The sequence below is a fragment of the Chelonia mydas genome, chromosome 8 (assembly GCF_015237465.2).
Source record: "Chelonia mydas isolate rCheMyd1 chromosome 8, rCheMyd1.pri.v2, whole genome shotgun sequence".
NCBI lineage: Eukaryota > Metazoa > Chordata > Testudines > Cheloniidae > Chelonia > Chelonia mydas.
This window is the reverse complement of record NC_057854.1, coordinates 62151570-62163846: the sequence shown is the minus strand read 5'-3', so window position 1 is coordinate 62163846 and position 12277 is coordinate 62151570. Positions and strand designations below refer to the sequence as shown.

General features: G+C 38.0%; 1 protein-coding gene across 2 annotated transcripts in view; it reads right to left on the bottom strand.

The window, feature by feature from the left end:
• The window catches only part of CFH (complement factor H), an 83650-nt gene extending 71905 nt beyond the window's left edge, over nucleotides 1-11745 (bottom strand). The window contains exons 1-2 of one of the 2 annotated variants that reach the window (XM_037907812.2): nucleotides 11515-11745; nucleotides 3265-3450 (exon numbers count right to left, since the gene is read on the bottom strand). In XM_037907812.2, coding sequence (XP_037763740.1) covers nucleotides 3265-3450; nucleotides 11515-11572 — 244 coding nt within the window. In that variant the 5' untranslated portion in view covers nucleotides 11573-11745. The remainder of the gene's footprint in view (nucleotides 1-3264; nucleotides 3451-11514) is intronic. The other variant, XM_037907814.2, reaches the window with a different exon arrangement.
• Nucleotides 11746-12277: the final 532 nt, after the last annotated feature.

Here is a 12277-nt window from a genome sequence, read left to right as displayed (position 1 = left end):
ACAGACAGAAATAGTCATTCTATTCAGCACAATTCTTTTCTCAGCCATTTAAAGAAATCATAATCTAACGCATACCTAGCTAGATTACTTACTAAAAGTTCTAAGACTCCATTCCTGTTCTATCCCCGACAAAAGCAGCATACCAACAGACACACAGACCCTTTGTTTCTCTCCCTCCTCCCAGCTTTTGAAAGTATCTTGTCTCCTCATTGGTCATTTTGGTCAGGTGCCAGCGAGGTTACCTTTAGCTTCTTAACCCTTTACAGGTGAGAGGATTTTTCCTCTGGCCAGGAGGGATTTTAAAGGGGTTTACCCTTCCCTTTATATTTATGACAGCCCTCAATGAAACAGCTTTGACATTGGAGTTGGCTATCTAGGAGGTGGCAAAAGTAGAGAAGGAACCATCTGTGGGAAGCCAAAAAGAAATGGGCCACAGTGGAAGCCACACACCAGAGAGTACTGGAGCTGGAAGACAAAAATTTTGAAGTCCAAGAAGCAGAGGTAAAAGAAAAGGAGGAGAGGCAAGACAAAGAGATGGCAGGCAACACGCCCTGAGCATACTGGACTTACAAAAGCAGATCCTTCAGCCCACGTGTAACCCTCACCAGGGATCACACAGCTGGGACAAACTGTGCCCTAGTTACTGGGAGACTGATTGCACTGAAGAATATTTAACCACCTTTGAAAGGATCTGCAGTGTACATAACAACTCTGATGACTGGAGAATGACCATCTTACTCTCCAAACTCAATGGTAAAACTTTGCAGGTGTTAAATTATGTGGATGTAAATGAGACTATGAAGTATGACATTTTAAAATTGTCTGTGTCAGAAAGGTTTCAAATTACACCAGCAGCATACCACAAAGTTTATAAACCTTTAAAAGGTTGACAAGTTAAGTCAGAGGCAATAAGTTCATAAAATGGTGGATTATTTGAAAACAAATGACAAAAGGTAAAGGGGCAGAAACTTATGACCAGTTAATAGATCTATTTGCTCAAGAACATTTCTTTGACGTCTGCTCTAAGCAGGAGAGGGCGGCAGCATGGGAGACGTCTGTGGAAGCAGCTGCAGAAGCAACTGACTTGTACATAGAAGAGAGATTCTTCACAGAGTGCGTGTCCCAAAGGGAAGAGCAAAAAGCCCGTAGTAAAAGAGTGTCTTTGGTTTGTTCCTGGAAAAAAGGAGGGAGGGAAGGGGATTAAGGTCACATCACCCTATATTTCACATTTAAGAGTAGGGCCTCACTGGCTAAGTTTCTGAACCATTTACACTAGTTCTCTAGCTATTCTACATAATTTTACACCTCTGATTTCTTTACTGTATATTACTGGAATACTGTATCCAGTTTTGGTGTTCACACTTCAAAAAAGTTGTTGATAAATTGCAAAGAGCTCAGAAAAGAGCAACAAGAATGATTAGAGGTCTGGAAAACATGCCTGACTGAGAAATTAAGAGGCTCAATATATTTAGTTTATCAAAGAGAAGATTAAATAGAGATTTGATTGTGGTCCACAAGTGTCTCCACTGGGAAGTGATTTCCACTAACAGACTGCTTTTTAAACTAAGAAGAAGGCATAACAAAATCAAATGTTTGGAAGTTGAAGCTAAGTAAATTCAAACTAGAAATAGGAAAAAAAAAAGAGTAATTAACCATTTGGATCAGTTTACCTAGGGACAGGATGGATTCTTCATCACTTGCGATCTTTAAATCAACGTTATATCTTAAACAGAACTTATGACCTTGATGCAGAAATTACTGGGTTATGTTCTTTGGCTTGGGTTATGCAGGAGGTCATACCAGATCATCATAATGATCCCTTCTGGTCCTAGAATCTATGATTTTCTCTTAATGATCTTCATGTCAAATTAACTTTACTATATGTAGGGTATTTTGATTGGAAATGTAGACTATTTGGGAAAGAAGCATATTTGGATGACTCAGAGAAGATAACGGACTCCAGATTTAAAGGAAGACCAAGTGAAGAGAGAAGTAGTCACTTGAGCATGTAGTCAAAAGGAAAGGAATTGTGGGACCCCTTTCTAAAAGTGCTGGCCCTGTTCATTCTTGGAACAAGCACTATTTAATGACCTTCAGAGAGCTAGACTTTATTCAGACCGCTTTGCTTCTTCAATGTGCTTTCCAAACATAATCTCTTTTTAAATGATTATATGATATCTACAACATCAGTCTTGAAAGAACATATGGTAAAATTTATGGGAGGTTTACTTTTCAACTGAAAATTACAGTAGATGTTAACCTGACTTAATTATTCATAGAGCTGGTCAGGAATTTTCTGTCTGAATGACTTTCTGGTGGATAATGCAGTTTCTGCAAAATTGACATTTTCTTTGGGAAAAATCTTGATTTTGCTAAACATTTTTGATTTTCCATTAGGAAAATTTAAATGAAATATTTCATTTTGCGTCACTTCAACCTGAATTAGAATGTTTCAATTTCTTGAACTGACCCAAAATATTTAGTTTTGAATCAGGTCAATAAAACATTAAATTGCATTTCCCTATAAATTCATTATATAATGGGAGATGTAGTTTGAGCCCCCCTTCTCTCCTGCAGGCCATGTTCCCTGGAGCACTACATCTCCCATATTGCAATGTGGATTTCCCTCTGATGGATATGCATGATGCAATGTGGAGGTCACATGATTCTCAGAACATAATAAGTGCTGTAGTCTGGTCAGGGAGCCTATATGGGAAGAATGGTGATTTCAAGGCTCCTGAACATCAACTCCCATGAGGCAATGCATTGCTTTGGTAAAATGTGTTTAAATAGAACTGATTGAAAATGTTTCATTTCAATCAAAACTGTTGAAATAAAATGTTTTGACCTTTCAGAATCATTTTTTTTAATTTCCATTCTGTGAAACATTTCAAAATTTAAACTTTTCATCCCAATTTATGACAAAAACAAATGTAAGAATTTCCCATAGGATGGAAATTCTGAATTTGCTCAGTTCTAGTTATTTCTTACTATGAAGTAGCTCTGTTTACCTTGAACAACTGTTAAAAAAAACCTGCTCCGCTAAATCCTCTATCTGTACCTTTGGTGTCTGTATTGTAAATCACTGTATTAAAAATAAAGATTCTTTTTAATGGAATTTTCTTCCTCACTAAATTTTAGGGGCCAAATCTTGGAATTACTACAGAAAAAACTCCAACTGAAGTGCCCAAAGACCTGAATAAAAAGGGAAAATGACTGAAAGTATTTCAGTTGAACATTTTCACAATTTGTGAAGATACTTACTTATACATTCCACATATGGGTAGAGATGTTTCCATATCCCATCTTTACACTCAAATGTAACACGACCAAGTTTTATGTACCCAGGTCGACAGTTGTAAGTTGCTGAAGTACCATGTGGATAGGATGCCTTGTCCCATGTTCCTGTAAGTATTTCCTTCGTTCTTCTAGGAGGTGGAGTTTCACAATCTAGAAATTTAGTAAATGAGAATAATTATTATTAAAATAGATGGTAAATACCCAAAAATAATGTTAACCATAAGGAAGAAAGATTTGAGAGCAAGCAAGTGCAGCTTCTTGATTGTAATCAGCACACAGTGTTGTTTAGAAAGATCATGGGCAACTGAAAGGGACCACAAACAACTGCAAATGGGATACTAACCTGATTTTTAATAGAATGGGAAAAACTTGGTACATATCCCATAGCAAACCAAAATTATCAATCAAATGTGAAACAAAAAATATCTAGATACTGGGGATAATTATCTTTCAATACATAAAAGGGACAGTAGATGCATAATATAGAGAATGGGAACAGAGATAATTGCTTTGATTTCAACTTAAGAGACCCCCCCTACTACTGTCTTCTCTCCCTCAACTGCAGTTCCCCAGGCCAGCCCTCCCACCACCAGAGGAAAAAAGGATAAAGATACGCCCAACTCCCAAGACCTCTACTTCTGCAGCTCTAATCTCCATAACAGCTACTACTTCCCATCACTGGCTGACATCAACTTCCTGCTTTCCACTGACCCAATTCTGCCAAATCCCCTTCCTTAGGATCTCCACACATCTTCAATTTGAGTCCCAACCTTCCCACTCCCTCCAATACTGAGGACTATTTGTGTTCACAGAGAACTGGTGAATAACTAAATTCCAGAAATCCATATCACATCCTCTTCATCCTTCAATCATTTTGTTTTCTGTCCCAGATTTTTGTCTGTCATGACACTTTTCTTCAGGTCAATCAATACTCTCACATTCCCTTCCCCACAGCTTCTTACAATGCCTCCTAACCTGTGTCCAGGAAAATAACTTCTCTACAGAGTCTAATCCAGGCTATGAAAAATAAGGGGAAGTGGTTGCATTTATTCCAGTATGATATTCCTGAGCACAATGAGAATGAAATAAGAAGGGCTAGAAAACCCCAGAGGCTCCAGGCAGAGCTCCCAGTGTTGCTAGCTCTTGGAATTTCATTTCAAATCTCATATTTGGTGTTGCCCTTAAAGCCTGATCTCCTGGAGTTATAGGATTATATGAGAATATCAGTTTTCATTTTTGTGAAGTTTCTACCCCTCATGGTTATGGAGAAGACTGGAAAACATGAACCCTAAAGGCTCAAAAACCCAGAAGGCAAATAAAAAGTACCCCAAATTTATTATTTTTAACATCTTATGATTTGCTGGGGCCCAACTCATGATATTTGAATACTTGGGGTCATCAGTATGGGCACATGGGCAAGTAGAAAAGAATTAGCAGATTGAGGAAACAGAGCTCACTAGGCTCTGTAGAATATATAAAAGGAAGCCAACTAAACTGCTAGGGGCTACTAGTTCTAGCTGTGCAGCCACTGTCACAAAGACAAAAGGGACCTTCTCTGTGAGTTCTAGACTTCGCTCTATTTAGACACTTTTTGTTTGTTCCTAACCTGCTTTTAGCCTTCTCTTCTGAGGGAAGAACAGACATGAAGACTCAGAGTAACATTTTCAAAAGTACTGGGGAGTGTAAATCCTATTTTACAGCACTGCAGACTGTAAATACTATTGATTTCAAAGAGATTTAGGATCTCAAGTGCCTATGTTACTTTTGAAAGTGGGACTTGGGTGTTTTGAAAATTTTACCCCTTGAATTCAGAAGCTCCTGATCGCCAGGTTAATACTCAAACCACTAGATTATCTCTCTTGCTCAAGAGTTTTTATTTACTTTTTGACTCTCTAAGTCACATGCTCTTTATCGGTACTGGCCACAAAACAATATAGAGGCTGCTACATTTAAAGATTTTAAAAAACAAGCATAAGAGATCTGATATTCTCCTATTCCCCCCAAAAAATCCACAGTAAATCAAACAAAAACCTTCCCATACAATGATGCACAGAGGTTCTCTCTCTCTCTCTCTCACACACACACACACCCCCCAGAAAAATCTACAGTGAGGAAAAAATTGCATAGAATACATGAAAATACTTGAAAATGTAAAAAGAAATTGTCCCCAATACAACCAATGACCTAACACAGGGATCGGCAACCTTTGGCACGCGGCCCACCAGGGTAAGCCCCCTGGTGGGCCGGGCCGGTTTGTTTACCTGCTGCGTCTGCAGGTTCAGCCGATTGTGGGTCCCACTGGCCGCGGTTCGCCGCTCCAGGCCAATTGGGGCTGCAGGAAGTGGCGGCCAGCACATCCCTTGGTCCGTGCCACAGCCCCCATTGGCCTGGAGCGGCGAACCGTGGCCAGTGGGAGCCGCAATCGGCTGAACCTACGGACACGGCAGGTAAACAAACCAGCCCGGCCCGCCAGGGGGCTTACCCTGGTGGGCCGCGTGCCAAAGGTTGCCAATCCCTGACCTAACATTTCCTGTTCTCAGTGCATAGATGACTGCAATTAACCTCTTTGAAAGGCAGCAACTCTCATCCATAATAATGTTGCTCTTCTGGCCTGAGCGATTATATTCAGGGACTTGAAGGGTTGTTTCTGTTCAGAGAAATTGATTACAGGAATCGGGTATATTCTCATGTACCATTCCAAAGAATGTATACAAAGTCCCAGTGCCCTGAACACAGCAAGAATGAACAGCAAACAGACAGTTTCCTTGCTCTCAATTTCCAAGTCTGCCCCTCTAGTCTCTTCTGCACCCAAGAATACTCTGTCTCTTCTCCCTCTCAGGACCACACTCACGACTGCTCTTTTTTGTTTGCTGGATTTCTCCTCCCCTAACATTCACAGAGCTTGCCAAACAATCCCATAGTTCCAGTGTTTGAAAACAGTCCCAGGCAAACTGGCTTAACACCACTCTCAGGCTTCTCCATGCAGCCTAGTGTCCTGGGTGGTAGCCTATTATTGTTTCCAGACATCACTAGATAAAAGGGTGTTTAGGTCACCCAAAGATCTGTGATTGTCTATCGATCAAAGAGCCTTTTGACAGCCTTTAACATCTTCCAGCATAAGAATAACAGCAGCACCTTTTTTTTTCTTTTCTTTTTTTTTTTTTTAAGGCACACTCACACAATGGAGGATTCTCAGATAAAAAGACCAGAACACAGAGGCTAAAAACTCAACTATATCTAAAAAAAAAGACTCTTTATGATGATTTGAATCACCAAAAAGAAACAAGAACTTCTGCAGAAAAAACAAAATGCAAGCAAAATGTTCAGTCGTAAGGCATTTACTCCCAATGAGATTCATTCAGTTCAGGAAAGTTTGTGCAAGGTCCTTTGCACCGCTCAGGTGGTGAGAACACATGCAGATTGGAGGCAGCAATAGACATACACCTTGAATGCCATATAACGGGGTCTCCATGCTGCTCCACTGTTGGATGTTGTCCTGGTGCTGACTAGAAGGGAGCCACACAATGAACAATTAAGCAAGTGGGCAAGGACAAGATGTGGTTGCTAGGCTGGGGTGGGAGGAGAAAGCTGCACTATGGGTTCCTGCCCTGGCAACAGTTGGGAGCGGTAGATTTCAGTTCCCCGGTACCCCTGAACTTCGGCAGCATAAATCCTAATTACTGTCTTTATGTAGGAAATGAATTTCATTTTATTTGCACCAAAAACTCCTTTACCTCTCATTATTTATAATTCACTAATATGAATGCCTATAGCTGTGTAAGGAACACAATCTCAGAAAGTTATGCAAAACCAGGAGAACCATTTATTACAGAAGAAGTCTGTAAAACTAAAGCATACAACTGTGTAAAATTATTACTCTAAACCCACTAGAGGGTGCTCACATGCTATCAAAAACCAGATGCTGGGACTTCCACAGAGTAACTAGCAAGACGCATTAAAACTCATTTGCTTTTTTAATGCTTTAACTTTTTGCTCCCCCACTTTTTTTAACAACATGTTGGGTTGATATCCTGATTAATCACTAGCAATTACTACATAGCAACAACTAAGTGAAATGTATTCCTCATCTTCACTTTCTCTCAAAAAGGTATCTTTTCTTTCTTCCACTTCCAGAACTTCTGCATACTGTTCTGCTCACTTGAATGGATAAATGATAATAGTTCTATAACTAAATATCAACATTTTGGCTGCAGGAGTGTTTGTGCAGCAATAACATATAAAAAACAGTGGGCCCTCAGTTTTTTTCATACATCTGTAATGCATCTTTATGACACATTTGTGCACCAAGTATTCACCTTGAAGTTCAAATAGGTGGTGAGAAGGACAGAATGTGTACTTAAGTGTTTCCATTTTTTAGTGTATAAATTCCATTAAGTAGTGAATTTTTCCCTTAATGTCTATGAGAAACTCTTATTTACTGTGCATGCTTACATCAAAGGGAAAATCAAAGGGAAACTTCAGTGTCTGCTTCATTTTTTTCTTTAATAAATGACACCTTTGACAATATTGTTTTTGCTGACAAATTAAAATAAATATCTTATGATCATTTCAATGGTTGCACGTGATTCTAGATTTGGTTTTCTTTATATCATTTAATTTAGTGTGCGAATTTTATGTAAGATTCCAGTGCAATTTATTTTCCCCCAGCATTAATGAAGTGGGACATTTTAAGATTTCCTAGAAAAAACTTGGGTTGAAAGGAGACCAGGAATTTCTCAGATTCTACAGAAATTGTATATTTTAGAAATGCTAATGGCACTTTGAGTTCTCAGAATGGGAAAGGCCTAGTTAAAAGCTCTTTGTTCATGAAGATTATTTTTTTCATTAAGGATAGCACTAACTTTTCTAATCTTCCCCACCTATATCATCTGCTTTTGTAGTCTCTTTCATTAGCAACTTCAAGAACATTTAAGCAGCACTGGAGCTCAACAGAATACCAATGCGAGACTGATCATATCACACAGAGGACACTATCATATTCAAATCCCACTTCAAGCATGTTTATAAAGAAAAAGCTACATATAATGTTTTTATTACAGCAAATATAAAACCCAAATTGATCTTGTTCACAATTCCATTTGCTCTCTGTATACATGCTGTTGGTAGGCTTCTTGGTTGGCCCCATTAACCATGATGCCAGTTCGTCAGCAGAGTAACTATCTATTCAAGTAATTTTCTCTCTATAGTCTCCATAAGAGATACTGTAAAAGCCTACATTGCACATAGCCTACATAGTAATAGCAACTAGTAGTTTGATCATTCTCACAATATTTGACATAGTTAGATTTTCTTAATGAACAGGCTATGAAACATTAATTTTCTCAAACTTGACTAACATTTATATTCAAGATGTTTGTCTCAAATCTAACCTTCTTTCCAGGTTGTCATGAACTGCACCTTCCTGGGCACGCACTTTGTTCAACACTGATGTCTCTGGGTCACTGATACAGCCCTGTTAAGCCTCAAAGCTTCCTCTCAGGACACTTGCTTGTGAATATTGGATGATCCTGGCTGTTTTTCCTAACTCTATTTTGAGGACTCTCCAGATTTTTTTCAAAAGATCTTGATTGACTATGCTTCAAACTTCTGGGTTTGGTAAACCCCTAAATGCTTATTTAAACCAGAGTAAATATAACAAACATAACAATAGTTTTCAGTAACCCTTCTACTTCTTATTCCCAGAACAGAGGGAAAACCTATAAAGCATAGCACCTCTTCCCTTCCTGATCACAGACTATTTCTCCAACCTCTGTGTGATCATGATCCCATCCTCCTGCAGAGCAAACTGACAACTCTCAAATTCAACCCTCCCTCCCAAATTTCAAATGAGCAGTCTGGGTACAGCTTCTGTCCAGCAGTCCTAGCCTCTGTTGGTCTGTCTACACTGCAATAAAAGACCCACAGGAGTTGCAGTTGTGCTGGGTTGACTGACTTGGGCTGTAGGACTAAAAAGTACAGTATAGATATTCACACTCAGGCTGGAGCCAGGGCTCTAACATCCCAACAGGGTGACGTGGGAGTGTGTCTCAGAGCCTGGGCTTCAGCCCAATCCCAAACATTTACAGTGCTTTTTCTTTTTTTTATTCTAGCCTGTGGCACCAATAAATTCAGAGGCTCATTCAGTTTCTTCAGTGATTATTGCTAAAGAATCAGCTTACATTCTGTGAATTTCACTTCACCTAGATTTATTTTTGCATACTTTTTGGTCCCTGACGCAGAACAGTATTTATATAATACTAGGCAGCTTATATTTTTCTTTTAAGATATGCATCACATTTTTTAATAGAAGTCTTGTACAGAGAACTAATAAATAAAGTAACGAAGCTTAATGTATGAGTAAAGATGCAATAGTTTTCAGAATGAAGATCTAGAGGCTGATATTCCACTCACAAACTGGTGCTATTCCACTGATTTAGATTTAATTACTAACAGAAGCTAGGGGGGAATCTAAACTCAGCCTAATGTCTATACTTATTGACAGAAACCGTGGCCACTTTGAAGGTAATGGGAGTTTTGTCATTGACTTCACTGGGGATAGGATTTCACCCATCACAATTATCTATTTATTGCTCAAGCAAGTACTTTACTAACCATGATTTTAAAATATATTTAAAAGAAAATAGAAAATAAATTATGGGACACATAAGCCATTAGCTGTTTTTTTAAAGACATAGTCTGTGCTCTACTAATTGTGTCAATCATGTGGATGGGTGACACTTTTGTTTTAAATTCATTTTAGTAAAGGGCTCTGAGACAAATTGTTCTTTCATTTACATTGTTGTAGATCTGGAATCACTCCACTGCAGAAAACGGATTTACCCCTGATTTGCAACAGTGAAATTTAATGGTAACATCTGTCCTGCTGAATCAAATGTTGCCTCATTTACACACCCTTGCAATCCCACTTATCTGAGAAATGTTATATGGGTGTAAAAGGGAGGCCAAACTTGACCCACTTTGTTTTTTCAAACTTGACGATATTTTTACACTACTTTGAAACAACTGAGACCTTAGTAAAAGGTTTGTAAAGTAGTATATTAGTTATACGTTTTAATAAATAATTATTTGGTTTAAATTATAACAGCAGTAATAACATTGATATTGCCTACTGACTTTCCAGTTAAAACTCTCTCCCGCTGAAATATTCTGAAAGAGAAAAGGGTATCTGAAAAATATTAGGTCCCAATCCTGCAATCTTTACTCAGCTGCAAGGTCCCACATAAAATCACTGAGATTGCTTAGGTGACTAAAAGCTCAGGATTGTATGTAATTTGTAATTAAAAATTAAAAGTGATCATAGAAGTGAGACATCGATCAATGAGACCCTTCTCATGCAAATGCAGGTAGAGTTCCTCAATAGAAGGCATACTGGATATTAAACTATTATACACCCTAATCAGACAGTATAGACACATTCTTATATTACAGAGGAAACCATTTGAAAATTAAACAAAAAGGCAGTTTGTTAGCCTTAGGGCATAAGAAATTGATCCGTGTTACAGTAAATGTCAAGAGGGCCTCTAAAGACGTACAGGGAGCACACAGCTGGAACTAAAAAAATGAAGAATGTTTTCATCCATAAACTTTGCCCCTTTAATGGACAAGAAGTTTATTTCTCTGTCATCAAGCCATACAACCAGGATTTTTAAAAAATGTATTCCAGTCAATAGAGCAAATGGTATTCTTGCAGTTTAACTTATTAATGACTTACAATAATTACTGTAAATACAACAAAATCCCTTAACCAAAAGAAAATTTTATAACTTTTTCAATATTATATATAATATTTACCTTATTCATCCTACAGGAGATTTTTATTTATTCACAATTATTAGATGTTAGCTTTCAACAATTTAATAACACAAATTCAATATATTAAGCTGACAAACATAATGGACTTCTTGGCTCTAGTTTCTAACCACAGTAATCGTTGGAAAAGCTGAACTTCAGTTTAATAGCTCTGGGCATTACAGCAAAACGTAGCCAAATATACAGTTGACATCACACTTACTATAAGATACTGAATACTGAGTTTTGCAAGACAGTTTTAATTAGTTTTGACTCCAAGACTCTGCCCAAAAAAATGGTTAATGAAAGTTTTATCTGTATTTATAAAATATTTTGGAGACCACTTGTCCCAGACTGACCCCAACGTATCAGTTAGGATCATGTCTTTCTTTTTAAGAAACTTACCTTTTTCTGCAGTACATATCCACAGTAGGAGCAAAAGAGTATAGCCCAGCAATATCATCTCAGTGCCTCAGAAGCAGACCATTACATTTACAATGATAGATGGTGCTTTCTGTTGTTCTGGGCTATGTACACTCTGTCTTCTAAGACTAAATGCTCCTGGAGCTGACCTTGCAAAGATTTTATTCTCTGACTTCAGCAATCACTTCCCCTAATCCTCTTGCAACACACAATAGTCTCTTTCTTTCTACACACATGTATTATGCAATTTTTGCAGGAAAAAAGAGCCTTGTTAGTATTGGTTGGCTCTCTTTTCGTGTTCTGTTTGCTTTTACCACACATTTCATGTCTGAGACAATCCCTCCTGCTTAACAGAAAATCAAATCAAAATAAATACAAGTTGCTTCATTGAATCTAAAGTTTATTTTGGAAGGATATTTTCTCTGTGTTTTATATGCTTAATTAATTAAATGTTAAATTGTATATGTTGTAATAACAACTAAGGGACAGATCCTGACCCACTGAAGTCAGGTACAAAATTCATTTACTACAACAGAAATAGGATCAGGTACCTAATCTTTCTTGACACTCTGAATCCTTTCCTAGCAGACCAACAGTCACACTGAGGTTATTCTAAACCACTAAGAAATACAGTATTGGGCTCTTGCAGAAACAGTTATATGGAGGGGGCGGGAAATTGAACAAAAAGAGACAGTGAGTAAGATCCAGCTCAGTACTTTTGTGGAAAGTGGAGAATTCTCATGCA